Source organism: Salvelinus namaycush, chromosome 17, assembly GCF_016432855.1.
Source record: "Salvelinus namaycush isolate Seneca chromosome 17, SaNama_1.0, whole genome shotgun sequence".
Taxonomy (NCBI): domain Eukaryota; kingdom Metazoa; phylum Chordata; class Actinopteri; order Salmoniformes; family Salmonidae; genus Salvelinus; species Salvelinus namaycush.
Genome location: NC_052323.1, coordinates 16,114,245 through 16,128,621, shown reverse-complemented (window position 1 = coordinate 16,128,621; position 14,377 = coordinate 16,114,245). Strand labels below are relative to the sequence as shown.

The following is a 14,377-nucleotide window of genomic DNA, read 5'->3' as shown; positions in this document are numbered from 1 at the left end:
TAGTAGCAAGAACTCATTAAAGTTATTCGTTCTATTTATCGCTATAACTCAGTCCATTTATGGGATTTTTGCCCATACTGCCCAGCTGTCTCACACACACACCCCCCATTGTGTCAAAGGGATGGTTAAGTGATGGTGGACAGTTACCCCTGGTTTCGACACAGTTGGTTTCTTCTTCGCCCTCCTCCTCTCCCTCTTCATCCTGTAGGTCTTTCTCATCCTCATCATCACCACCATCATCATCATCATCTCCTCCCTACACAGGACACGGACAGTGCGCCGGTTAAAATGTGTCCAAGTTAAAATATGTATCAACTAGTATGTGGGAGGATTACTGGATGTTTTTAATCCAAGCTGATTTGGCTATTGTGGAAAGCACAGTTTCCATGGAGATATCAGAGCTTGAGAAATGTGAACTCACCTTTTCTTGGTCCCCTTTTCTGGTTCTCTTCATAATCTCCTCAATTCTCTGCAAGTCGAAGAAAAACAGGGAGATTCACGTGAACAATTTCTGTCAAATTACACCCTGCAGACATGCTCAATGTAAAACAAGTTATAAAATGGTTGGACTGCCTTTACGTTCAAGTGTTGGTATACAGGGAGTGGATGCAGGTGCTATTTTCACTGAGCGTGCATACTGAATATGTATGATGAACAGGTTACTGAAACATCCAGTCAACGTATGCAGTGTGTGATCAAGCATGCATGATGTGATGGTGATTCTCCACCCACCTTCTTCCTCTCCATGCGTTCCTTATGGTTCTGGGCCATTACCCTCTCCCTCTCAATGCGGACCTTCTCTGCATCAATTGCAGCCTGTGCTTCCGCCTCTTCACGCTGCGATTGGACAAACAGGTGGTCAATCACAAGCAACCAATCAAACAATAAAATGACACCAACACTGTCAATGTGTGTCCCTACCTCTTTCTGTAGTTCAGCCTGTCTCCCGGCCTCCTCAGCCTCCAGTCTCTCTCGGTCTGCCTCTGCCATGAGAGCGTCCTCCTCCTCCTTTTTCTTCCTCTCCTCCGCCAGCCTCCTCTCCTCCTCCAGGCGTTTCAACCGTGCCTCCTCGGCCAAGCGTTTCTCCTCCTCCTTCCTCAGCCTGTAGATAGGATAGGAAAGGTCAATGCCCCCCCGAATGAGGGAGAGACCCCCAGAAAGATGGAGAGACCACCTGAAAGTGTTCTAGCAGCATGCCTCCTTACTTCTCCTCCTCCTCTCTCAGTACTCGGAGTGCCTCTTCTCTCTCCTTCTTCTCCCGCGCCAGACGGCGGTTCTCAGCAAGGATCATGGCGGCCTCGGCTGCAGAGTTGGTGCCCGCCATGGACTTCTCTGAGAGACCGATAGGAGCCACACAGGAGGTTAGTAAATGTATTGTTTCATTAAAGGAAAAATCCACCCAAAACCATTGCTTTAATTTACAGTGTTAAATAACACTAATATGTGAGAACAATATTTTTTGTGAACAAATGTTTCATTTTGGCATTATAATGGAGGCTGGTAGCAACAAGGAAAATTGTTGTGGAAATCTATTGCAGTTCAAGTCAACTACAAAATCCACAATGCAATGTTCTCTCTATGGGCTGGCTGGCTATCTAGCTAGCTAGCAAACGTAGCTAGCTAGCAAACGTAGCTACAAAAGATCTGTCTCCTACTGCAGAATAAGTCAGTGAGGGCCTTCAGCGCACACACACACAATCCATTAACCCTCTGCTTAACTTTCTCCTAATGAGTTCTACAGTAATAGTACAGGACTCACACCAGAAGGGGGTACTAGACCTCTAGGGCTAACAGGATGTAACTACAGCTGGTTCACAGAGCATTTACAGCTCCACACTAAGCTGCTGCTGGGGCTGCCATGTCCCTTTCCCTTGCTAATGAACCACACAGGAGAGGAGCCCACTAACACACCGTGTTGAAACAGCTATGAAGCCATAGATCAGGGTTCCCCAACTGGCAGCCCGTGGCTTTTTATTTTTTATTTGGCCCTCTATGTTGGACATTTGTATATTTGTTTTAATACCAGGAAATCAGGTCCAAGTTAATTTAATTTTGGAAATCTGTTCAAGTATTTCCACGTATAACAGAGATCATATACATACATATTATATCTGTTTGGGCTTCTTGCGGTCAATTTGCAGTCTACAAATCACTTATAATTATGTTCTGGCCCCCGATCCATCCACTCAACAAAAAAAATATGCCCGCAGCTGAATCTAGTTGATGATCACTGCCATAAATCATTTAGATACATCCGGATAGAGGCTGATGCTCTTTATGGGAAATCAGTAATACAATACAGGGTTTCCAACGCACTGCCTCAGAGGCTTACAGTATAGGCCCCTTCTCTCCTTATTCGAAGAAATTGAGTCTCAGAAGACAGATTGTCAGCGTTGGTTCTTGCTTAATCTGAGCTCGGCAAAGTCCTTACTCAAGTGAGATTTCAGCCTTATGTCATGACTGTGGTACTAACAGATGGAAATAGCTAACTCAGCTCAGAGAGAAAGGCCATCTCAGTGAGATTGTAGGTTCTCTTTGCTCACCGTCCTTGTCTTTGGTCTTACTAGAGGATGTGGGAGTAGGAGTCGGTGTTGAGCTGGTCTGGGGGGGCTCTGGGGACTGGGGGGCCACAGCCTGGATGGGACACAGGTCCTTTGGCTTGGAGTCTTTCTTCCGCAGGGTGGGGGGGCCGGTCGGGGTGAGGGCCGGTCTCTGGATGGGTGGTGGCTTGGCCGAGGTGGGCTGAGGGGATGGTGGCTTGGCCGAGGTGGGCTGAGGGGATGGGGGCTTGGCCGAGCTGGGCTGAGGGGACGGGGGGCGATGTTTGGTACCTCCGGGTGACGGGGGACGGTTACGGAGGCTTTGCCTGTAGAGGGGAGACAAGATTTGACAGTTTTATCAATTATCCAACAAATCGAAACAATTTCAATAGTACACAATTAAACAAGAAACATCTAATATTGTTTAATATTCAATATTGTTCACACATTTTCTGGGGGAAAGATGTGATGTCTTACTTTGCTGCACTGGGGGAGGGGGTTCTCTTGCTGGCGGGGAGGGTGGCAGGGGAGGGCGAGCGGTGGCGTCCCGCGATGTTGGAGGGCGAGGCGGGGCGCTTCCCTCCGGGCGACGAGAACTGTTTCTCCTTCTGTCGTTCCACAAAGAGAGACAATTCAGTCCATTACGTCATCCGGCTAGGGTATCCTTAAAATAACACGTTGGATTAACACTAGAACAGCAACCCTTCATGAGAATACAGTGAACCAGTAGAAGTGGATCGATAACATGGAGTGACCAGATAGCACCTGATCCATGACACAGACAGTCTCCCCATGTGGTCTCAGAGTGTCCCCCCTACTGCAGCACACAGCAGGTTTTAAATAACGTCACAGCACTGACCATCACCATGAAGGTTACCATGTGGGCATGTCTGATTCAAATAAATCCATTTATAAAAAGCCCGTACCACGAGAGGGGTATGCTGACGGGCACAGCAAGGACACCCACACCTGGTAACAGAGGGTCACAGACAGTAAACTGACATGCATGCCAAACTTAGGTGTGTGTGTGTACAGCTGTATAAATATTTAATCAGGGTTTATCTGAACACTGCTTAGTAAAAGAGCAGGGTGAATTTAGTTCTAAAAACTGTTTGCTTCTAGCGGGGTAGAAATTAGAGGTCGACCGATTAAATCGGAATGGCCGATTAATTAGGGCCGATTTCAAGATTTCATAACAATCGGTAATCTGCATTTTTGGACGCCGATTATATTGCAATCCACGATGAGACTGCGTGGCAGGCTGACCACCTGTTATGAGAGTGCAGGTAGCGAGGAGCCATGGTAAGTTGCTAGCTAGCAATAAACTTATTTTATAAAAAAAACTATCAATCTTGACATAATCCCTGGTTAACTACACATGGTTGATGATATTACTAGTTTAACTAGCTTGTGCTGCGTTGCATATAATCAACGCGGTGCCTGAAATTGTGTCACTTCTCTTGCGTTCAGTGTAAGCAGAGTCAGGGTATATATGCAGCAGTTTGGGCCGCCTGGCTCGCTGCGTTCAGTGTAAGCAGAGTCAGGGTATATGCAGCAGTTTGGGCCGCCTGGCTCGCTGCGTTCAGTGTAAGCAGAGTCAGGGTACATGCAGCAGTTTGGGCCGCCTGGCTCGCTGCGTTCAGTGTAAGCAGAGTCAGGGTACATGCAGCAGTTTGGGCCGCCTGGCTCGCTGCGTTCAGTGTAAGCAGAGTCAGGGTATATGCAGCAGTTTGGGTCGCCTGGCTCGCTGCGAACTGTGTGAAGACCATTTCTTCCTAACAAAGACTGGAATTAATTTGCCAGAATTGTACATAATTATGACATAACATTGAAGGTTGTGCAATGTAACAGCAATATTTAGACTTAGGGTTGCAACCCGTTCTATAAATATGGAACGGTTCCGTATTTCACTGAAAGAATATACTTTTTGTTTTCAAAATGATAGTTTCCGGATTTGACCATATTAATGACCAAAGGTTCGTATTTCTGTGTTTACAATATTATAATTAAGTCTATGATTTGATATATCAATCTGACTGAGCGGTGGTAGGCAGCAGCATGCTCGTAAGCATTCATTCAAACAGCACTTTCCTGCGTTTGCGAGCAGCTCTTCGCAATGCTGGAAGCACAGCGCTGTTTAGGACTTCAAGCCTATCAACTCCCCAGATTAGGCTGGCAATACTAAAGTACCTATAAGAACATCCAATAGTCAAAGGTATATGAAATACAAATGGTGTAGAGAGAAATAGTCCTATAATAACTACAAACTCTTAACTAAACTGGGAATATTGAAGACTCATGTTAAAATGAACCACCAGCTTTCGTGTTCTCATGTTCTGAGCAAGGAACTTAAATGTTACCTTTTTTACATAACACATATTGCACTTACACTTTTGTTCTCTTATTATTTAAACCAAATTGAACATGTTTCATTATCTATTTGAGACCAAATGTATTTTATTTATACATTAAATTAAGTTAAAATAAAAGTTCATTGAGTATTGTTGTAATTGTCATTATTACAAATATATATATTATACATATAATAATTCCAACAAGAACAAAACATATTTAAAATATATATATATACATATATTTTTTAAAGAAAAGTAAAAAAAATATATATATATATATATATATATATATATATATATATATATATATATATATATATATTTTTTTTTTTTATTTATTATTTTTTTTTAAATTTATTTTTTTTTTTTTTTTTTAAATCGGCCGATTAATCAGTGTCGGCTTTTTTTGGTCCTCCAATAATCGTTATTGAAAAATCATAATTGGTCAACCACTAGTAGAAATAGCTTTCAAAGCATTCACAAAGCACACTAGACAAAGTGCATGCCATGTATGATCATTCTACTGTGAGGAGAGGAGTTCAAAATCAAATTTATATAGCCCTTCTTACATCAGCTGATATCTCAAAGTGCTGTACAGAAACCCAGCCTAAAACCCCAAACAGCAAGCAATGCAGGTGTAGAAGCACAGTGGCTAGGAAAAACTCCTTAGAAAGGCCAAAACCTAGGAAGAAACCTAGAGAGGAACCAGGCTATGAGGGGTGGCCAGTCCTCTTCTGGCTGTGCCGGGTGGAGATTATAACAGAACATGGCCAAGATGTTCAAATGTTCATAAATGACCAGCATGGTCAAATAATAAAAATCACAGTAGTTGTCGAGGGTGCAGCAAGTCAGCACCTCAGGAAAAAATGTCAGTTGGCTTTTCATAGCGAATCATTAAGAGTATCTCTACCGCTCCTGCGGTCTCTAGAGAGTTGAAAACAGCAGGTCTGGGACAGGTAGCACGTCCGGTGAACAGGTCAGGGTTCCATAGCCGCAGGCAGAACAGTTGAAACTGGACTGGACGAGAGGGATGGTTTTATATGAGGGAGTGCCGTCTCATCCACACACACAAAGAAACTGGCCTGTCTGCCCGCGTCATGTCTCCCTTTAATGTGCACTCTGGATCGCCCATACATTTTCACATACCCTAGCTCAGCACTGTCCTCTCAAGCCTTGGGGAGATACCTACACATGAGTCTGTCTCTGCAATCTCTCCCTGACTATTTTTCCTTGAATAGGACACTCAAGGGTGCATCTCAACAGTCTAAAGTGGCTTCATCTCTTTATCTCCTCATTCATCCTTGTTGATCTGGAAACACAGACTAGGTCAAAACCAGATGGCCGGACTAGGTCAAAACCAGATGGCGGCTACCTACCAGGAATTTGCTTCCCCTGTCCAGTTAGTGGAGGAAAAGAGCCAAAGCACATCCCCATTCTCATCGATGGGGCTGTAGTGGAGCAGGTTGAGAGCTTCAAGTTCCTTGGTGTCCACAACACCAACAAACTAACATGGTCCAAGCACAGTCAGGAGACTGAAAAGATTTGGCATGGGTCCTCAGATCCTCAAAAAGTTCTATAGCTGCACCATCGAGAGCATTCTGACTGGTTGCATCACTGCCTGGTATGGCAACTGCTCAGCCTCCGACTACAAGGCACTACAGAGGGTACAGCTCAGTACATCACTGGGGGCAAGATTCCTGCCATCCAGGATCTCTATACCAGGCGGTGTCAGAGGAAGGCCCTAAAAATTGTCAAAGACTCCAGCCACCCTAGTCATAGAGTGTTCTCTCTGCTACCGCACAGCAAGCGGTACCGGAGCGCCACGTCTTGGTCCAAAAGGCTTCTTAACAGCTTCTACCCAAACCCTTAAGACTCCTAAACAGCTCAAAGGGCTTTTCTCTTTTACACCACTGCTACTCTTACTATCTATGCATAGCCACTTTAATAACTCTACCTACTGTACATATTACCTCGACTAACCGGTGCCCCCGCACATTGACTCTGTACCGGTACCCCTTGTATATAGCCTTGCTACTGTTATTTTACTGCTGCTCTTTAATTATTTGTTATTTACATTTTTCTTCTTTTTTTTTTTACTTAACACTTACTTTTCTTAAAACTGCATTTTTGGTTAAGGGCTTGTAAGTAAGCATTTCACTGTAGGGTCTATACCTGTTGTATTCGGCTCATGTGACAAATACAATTTGATTTGATAGGCCCAGGGTGTTGCCTGCTCCGTCTGTCTGTCCTGCTCTGCATGGCCTGAACCAGCCACAGCCAGCCACTCCAACTGTACTCAGCCTGTTGTGGGCTCCTTTGTCCGTCTGTCTGTGACAAAGGCGCTCCTTCATATCCATGGAGGACCATGGAGAAAGGACAGAGAGGGCGAGAGAGCCAGGCAGTGGAGGACACTGAACAAATCAAAGCTTGCCTCAGGCTGCATGGAGCATGTCTCGAGGCTAACATGACGCTGCTAATGCCCAATTAATCCACTTGGGGGCTAAAACACTTGAATGTAGTGGCATCCTCGTCTTACTGAATTGTTTGGTAAACATCTAATGCAGCAAGAGTGAAAAAAGCATTTCTCTAGTGAACAATGGTCTTCTCCCCAATGGACAATGAAGGTATTCAATTTAATTTAATCTGAGCGAAAACAGCTCAGTATCATGGATGCATAACCCAAAGGGCTGCTTTGACTGGCAAATTATAGAGGATGTACGCATATAACTGAGTGACATTTGTATACTGGGGTTATTTTGTCCAACATCATTGCAGGTTTGGCGAGAGTGTTATCACCTTGTTCCTGTAACTTAATCCTGGTGTCCAAAGGGCTTCTGGGAAAGACAACCCACACACCTTTACATGATCTACATTTCCACTGTCTCCTTCATTCATTTTTGATGACCTGGGAGGGGACTGTACTTGCTAAGAACACAGAAACTACGCACGCATAGCTGACTGCTAAGTCGCTAAAATTGAAACAGTCGAGACAAGACCTAATCACATCCCATTAACAGTTTGTCATCATGCACATGAACACAATAGTTCTAAGTTGTCTACGTATGCGCCACTACTAATTCTGTCTTCCATTTGTCCATTCTATTAATGCTAATTCTGTGTCTTCTAGATTCATGACGTCTCACCAGTGAGGGGTTCAGTTGGTCTGCCGAGGCCGAGGTGGGCAGGGTGGTGCTCTTCTGCCGGTCGATGCTGCGGCTGCGCACGGGTCCTCGCTGCATCAGGTGCAGGGGGCTGGGCGAGGCTGAACGAGGACACAGGTGACACTCTGGTAAAGGACACAGTCATCGCAGCGCAGGGAAACCAGCCAATGGGAGCACGGGTAGAAGCAGCCGAGTTGGGTGAGCAAAGCAGAGGCATGGGGGAAAAAAGAGAGCGATGGAGAGAAAGAGTAGAAAGAGAGGAAGACGATGGTTTGGGGGATAAGAGCACAAAATAACCTATTGTTAGATTATGGTAGGACACTGTTGGTTGTTGAAGCATTGGGGCTAAACTGGAAGTGGAAGGGCTGGAGAATGGAGCCAGAGAGAAGCAAGGACAGAGACTGGCATCCCCTGATTGGTGCCAAAGCTCCGGTGCTGCTCATAGCAAAACACATCGACAACCCGGCAATGAGCACACCGCCACAGCAGACACTGAACACAGCGCACATACAACCCACCACCATCACAAAATCATCACATCAAAGCAGAAAACGCTGGCAGCGCTCACAAACACACACATTAGTCTATAAACACCCATAACCATCACAATCCAATAGCAACACTCAAGCACGCTGGAGTGCATTCATTTCTAGTATTCACTCATGGTGTTGGGTGGGGGAAAAATTGATAGTTACATGTCGGGATAAACATTTAGAGAGCGAGAGATATATAGCAATATTGTTTTTGACAATGTCACAATATTATTGCTCTACTGGCTGGACCTGCACCAAAACGCCAGTATATATATATATATATATATATATTTTTTTTTGAGCCAATTTGTTTATCACTTTTATTTCCATGACTGATCAAAACTCGTTTTCTCATGGTTTTCTTGTCCCTCTGCAGCAGACATATGGTGAGCAAAATGTTTGGAATATCGAATCACAATACATCGTATCGTATCGGCACCTAAGTATTTTGATAATATGGTATCATGAGGTCCCTTGCAAAATTCCCATCCCTATTCCTTCATATTTTTTGTGTCATTTCAGGCTTTCTAGCATTTTCTGTTTTTTAAAAGACAGAGTTTTGGGGGCTTAATCTAGTATGCCAATGCCACACAATATTATATCCAGCTTGAATCCAATCCAAATCAAAAAAAACAAAGTTGAATAGGACAAATCCTTCACAGAGAATTATGTACGTCAGCTACAACCCTGCGTATTCCAGGAGCTAGCCCCTCCATAAGGGTGCTAATGAATAAGTCTTTCATACAGAGAGCCAGAGTAAACTGCTGGTCTGTGGTTTGAGACTCCGGTTCTTACTACCGTCTAGCAAGTCTCCAGCTCCCTGGGTTCATTGACCAGTTACCAGCACAAACACTCAATCTCTCAGGCAACCAGCTGCACGCTGCTCAGGGCCCACAAGAAAGTAGCTTAGTGCAAAGCCACCCAGCATGAACTCTGATTCCCAAGGCTCCTCAGACACTGAACCAGCTCCCAGACAAGACTCTACACACACCCCAGCCAATTGTGTCTTAGCTGTTTTGTGTCTGAGCATGTGAGCAGGTCCTGCACCTGTATGTGTGGCGCCCATCTACATATGTATGCACAACCTTGTGATCTCAAGTGTACTTTTACTGGATAGCACATTCTGTTCAAGACATGTACCACTGAGCAAGCAGGACCCAATCAACAGTGATATAGCCTTTAGCCACCTTTGGACAACAAACCACCACAAAAAAAATTACCAGAAAAGGGCCAGTTTTCTTCAAAGGATTTGCCTAGCCAGTAGCATGGGTCTGGGCTAGAGAGATATATGTCTATACAGCTAGGGACATAGTAGGGACCTGGGCTAGAGATATATGTCTATACAGCTAGGGACAGAGTAGGGACCTGGGCTAGAGAGATATATGTCTATACAGCTAGGGACAGAGTAGGGACCTGGGCTAGAGATATATGTCTATACAGCTAGGGACAGAGTAGGGACCTGGGCTAGAGAGATATATGTCTATACAGCTAGGGACATAGTAGGGACCTGGGATGTGTGATTTATAGCTATTAACTGGTGATGTAATGGGGGCAGGGATTTAGATTGAGGTGGTATTATCTTATACTGTATCTAGTGATATAATGGGTGACAGCAGTGGGGTGGGTCCCTGTGTGTTGCTGGGTCCTCACTGTCTACAGGGGGTCTCCTCTGTGGGGGTTACCTGGGGCTTCGCCTCCTTCGGACAGGGCTGCGGCGCTCTTGCTCCTAGCTATTGAGGCCTGGGTGGGGGTGAGAAGGCGACTGAGGAACCCTCCGTCCACGGGGCTTGCCAGGGGCTTGCGAGCTACACGGCCGGAACATGGCGAACCCCCCAAAAAAATGGAGAAGCCAAAACAAGAAGAAAAGGAGGCGGGGGGAGGGGGGGTCAACACAAAGAAAGGGGCGGAAGGGGGGGCGTGATTGGGGGGTCACCATATGATTTCAACCAGTAACAGGAGAGAATCCACATAAGAAACCAAGGCTGTGTCTCAATAGTCTTAAAGGGAGTCCTTGAGGAAACCTAGTCCTTTCACCCAGTGGGAATGAAGACAAGACCAGGAAAGAGTATTGGGACACAGACCCAGAGTGAGTGTCAAGCAACTGAAGAGTACTACAAATGAGGTCTAATCAAGGTGTGTTCCTGGTGCAGAGGGAATGCTGGGGGGTAAAAAGGGTATTAGTGAACTCAGCCCACAAACAAGAAAGGGGGTGTGCTATGGGGTGGATAGGACAGACAGGGAACATGGAGGTAAGGGCTCAAAGTATATGGTATCTACTGTTCAGACTATAGCAGTGTTTTGTATTGGATCGAACAATGATTTAAAGTCTTACATTGAAATTGCCATACCAAGACGGTAACTCTAGGCCCTGCCCACTACGCATTTGTAAAGTATTCAGACCCCGTGACTTTTTCCACATTTTGTTATGTTACAGCCTTTTTCTAAATTGATTAAATAAAACAATTTCCTAATGAATCTACACGCAATACCCCATAATGACAAAGCAAAAACAGTTTTGTAGATTTTTGTGTGCAAATGTATAAAAAAAACAAAAAACAGAAATAACTTAACATAAGTATTCAGACCCTTTGCTATGAGACTCAAAAATGAGCTCAGGTGCATCCTGTTTCCATTGATCATCCTTGCGATGTTTCTACAACTTGGTTGGAGTCCACTTGTGATAAATTCAATTGATTGGACATGATTTGAAAAGGCACACACCTGCTTATGGTCCCACAGTTGACAGTTCATGTCAGAGCAAAAACCAAGCCATGAGATTGAAGGAATTGTCCATAGAGCTCCGAGACAAGTACCAAAAAATGTCAACAACATTGAAGGTCCCCAAGAACACAGTGGCCTCCAGAATTCTTAAATGGAAGAAGTTTGGAACCACCAAGACTCTTCCTCAGGGATGCAAACTGGTGAGGGCCCAAAAAGGCATTTTTTTGTTGTTGCACCGAAACACGCAAAAAAATCCCTGCTAGGGGGAAATGCAGGCTTTAACTAATTAAACAACAAAGAATATGATCTACATGATCAGTCTCTGTGTAAAATAAAAAGTGGTTAATGTGAACCTAACTCACAGCTAAAAAAAAATGAAAGCAATCCAATGTTATTTTTGCCTAGACTTGACAGCAAATGACACTCAAGTCTTGAGAAAAAAACACACTAATATTGCAGTTAGCCATGACAGCCTTTATAATAGAACGTGTGTGACCACACACACAATCACCTAAATATTGCACTTGTGATAAAAATAAAAAAGTAGAAACAGAATGAAACAAACAAACATTCTATTTTTGCTCCATTATAGTGGCCTCTATAGTAGACGTCGATCCAAATGCCAGCTGTTTTTCAGTTACAGCTCATGAAGTATGCTTCATCACCTTCTCACCACCGTCTCCGTGGTCAGGCTTCTCACCAACCTCTCCGTTATCGTTCAGCGGACGCGCTGCTGTAGCTGATAAACTGCCATTCCCCCAGCTTTTTCAGAACGCGCTGATGCTGTAACTAGCACATTGGTTGTCTCTTCTCTCTTCAGTCGCGTGCTGTATTCTGTTATGTGAACGATTGGCTGAGTCTTGGATACAGTCATTATTGCTCCAAACGCGCGTCACTCGTTCCTTACAGGCATTAGTCACCCCAAAAAACTTCTCATCGGATCTACACGAATCACGTAGGTCACCTATTTTGGATTCAAAACGGTGAATTTTGCTGAAAGGTGAATAGTTGCATCCCTGCTTCCTAGAGCTGGCTGCCCGGCCAAACTGAGCAATCGGGTAGAAGGGCCTTGGTCAGGTGACTAAGAACCCGATGGTCACTCTGACAGAGCTCCAGAGTTCCTCTGTGGGGATGGGAGAATCTTCCAGAAGGACAACCATCTCTGCAGCCGCTCTAAAATCAGGCCTTTATGGTGGAAGGAAGCCACTCCTCCGTAAATGGCACATGACAGCCCGCTAGGAGTTTGCCAAAAGGCACCTAAAGACTCTGACCAAGAGAAACAAGATTCTCTGGTCTGATGAAACCAAGATTGAACTCTTTGGCCTGAATGCCAAGTGTCATGTCTAGAGGAAACCTGGCACCATTCCTACGGTGAAGCATGGTGGTGGCAGCAGCATGCTGTGGCGAGGTTTTTCAGCGGCAGGGACAGACTAGTCATCGAGGGAAAGATGAACGGAGCAAAGTAGAGAGTTCCTTGATGAAAACCTGCTCCAGAGTGCTCAGGACCTCAGACTGGGGCGAAGGTTCACCTTCCAACAGGACAACAACCCTAAGCCCACAGCCAAGACAATGCAGGAGTGGATTCGGGACAAATCTCTGAATGTCCTTGAGTGGCCCAGCCAGAGCCCGGACTTGAACATCTCTGGAAAAACCTGAAAATAGCTGTGCAACGACACTCTACATCCAACCTGACAGAGCTTGAGAGGATATGCAGAGAAGAATGGGAGAAACTCCAAATACAGGTTTGCCAAGCTTGTAGTGTCATACCCAATAAGACTTGAGGCTGTAATCACTGCCAAAGGTGCTTCAACAAAGTACTGCGTAAAGGGTCTGAATACTTATGTAAATGTGATATTTCAGTTACATTTTTAATACGTTTGCTAAAATCTTAAATCTGTTTTGTCATTAGAGGGTATTGTGCGTAGATTGATGATGGAAAAGCAATTTTTGAATAAGGCTGTAACGTGGAAAAAGTCAAGGGGTCTGAATAGTTTCAGAATGCACTGTATGTGAATAGACAGTGGGGTACATATTAGCAGGAGACCTGGAGTCTGACAGTAGAAACCAAGAGCTCTTGATCTCACGAAATGAAGGATTACAGTTCCCCCTTGGTTCCTATGGAAGCCCAGTATCCCAGTAACAAAGGTCGATAAACAACAGAAATGTTAAAGTAATCGGCTGTTGCTCTATAGTCCTGTTTGGCACTTTGGATAATGGGATTTGCGTCGAGGCCTCCTTCAGGCTCCCTGACAGAGAGGGGACATCTGTGGTAGACACTCATGTTAGATGTAGAGTGGGCCAGCCTCTTAAAGCATGGAGCCAGCTGTGAAGCTCCAGACGGATTGGAGGTCAGGGTCGGCCAGGGAACGTGGTTAGGAACGGTTGGGGATGGGAGAGTTTTCCCTGTCTGGTTAGTGAAAGGATCCAGGTTAAGGACAGACATGGATGGCTCGTTGGGGGATTCCTCTCAGTATGGGAGATTCAAAGATTGAGTTGATAAACAAAAAAAGGCTAAAGGATGTTTAAACAGTTCATGGCGTCTCATATCACTGAGCAACTATTTGCCCTGTAAATGAGAATACTCTAAATACAGACACTTTGAACAACTACTACAAGACATAGAGTATGTTAAATGCAGTGGGATATGGTTAAAACATAGCCATACAGTAACAGAAATACAGTATGTTGGATACAGTGGGATATGGTTAACACAGCCATACAGTAACAGAAATACAGTATGTTGGATACAGTGAGATATGGTTAACACATAGCCATACAGTATGTTGGATACAGTGGGATATGGTTAACACAGCCATACAGTAACAGAAATACAGTATGTTGGATACAGTGAGATATGGTTAACACAGACATACAGTAACAGAAATACAGTATGTTGGATACAGTGAGATATGGTTAACACAGCCATACAGTAACAGAAATACAGTATGTTGGATACAGTGGGATATGGTTAACACATAGCCATACAGTATGTTGGATACAGTGAGATATGGTTAACACAGACATACAGTAACAGAAATACAGTATGTTGGATACAGTGGGATATGGTT

At 44.6% G+C, this 14,377-nt stretch overlaps 1 protein-coding gene across 10 annotated transcripts in view; it reads right to left on the bottom strand.

The window, feature by feature from the left end:
- Window positions 1–14,377, bottom strand: part of LOC120062351 (ensconsin-like) — a 52,263-nt gene that overhangs the window by 7,786 nt on the left and 30,100 nt on the right. For 5 of the 10 annotated variants that reach the window (XM_039012253.1, XM_039012258.1, XM_039012255.1 and 2 more), the window contains 9 exons: window positions 10,271–10,393; window positions 8,038–8,180; window positions 3,018–3,148; window positions 2,544–2,866; window positions 1,206–1,332; window positions 922–1,102; window positions 733–837; window positions 422–469; window positions 148–256 (listed from right to left, as the gene is read on the bottom strand). In XM_039012253.1, the coding sequence (XP_038868181.1) occupies window positions 148–256; window positions 422–469; window positions 733–837; window positions 922–1,102; window positions 1,206–1,332; window positions 2,544–2,866; window positions 3,018–3,148; window positions 8,038–8,180; window positions 10,271–10,393 (1,290 nt within the window). The remainder of the gene's footprint in view (window positions 1–147; window positions 257–421; window positions 470–732; window positions 838–921; window positions 1,103–1,205; window positions 1,333–2,543; window positions 2,867–3,017; window positions 3,149–8,037; window positions 8,181–10,270; window positions 10,394–14,377) is intronic. The other 5 variants (XM_039012257.1, XM_039012262.1, XM_039012264.1 and 2 more) reach the window with 3 other exon arrangements.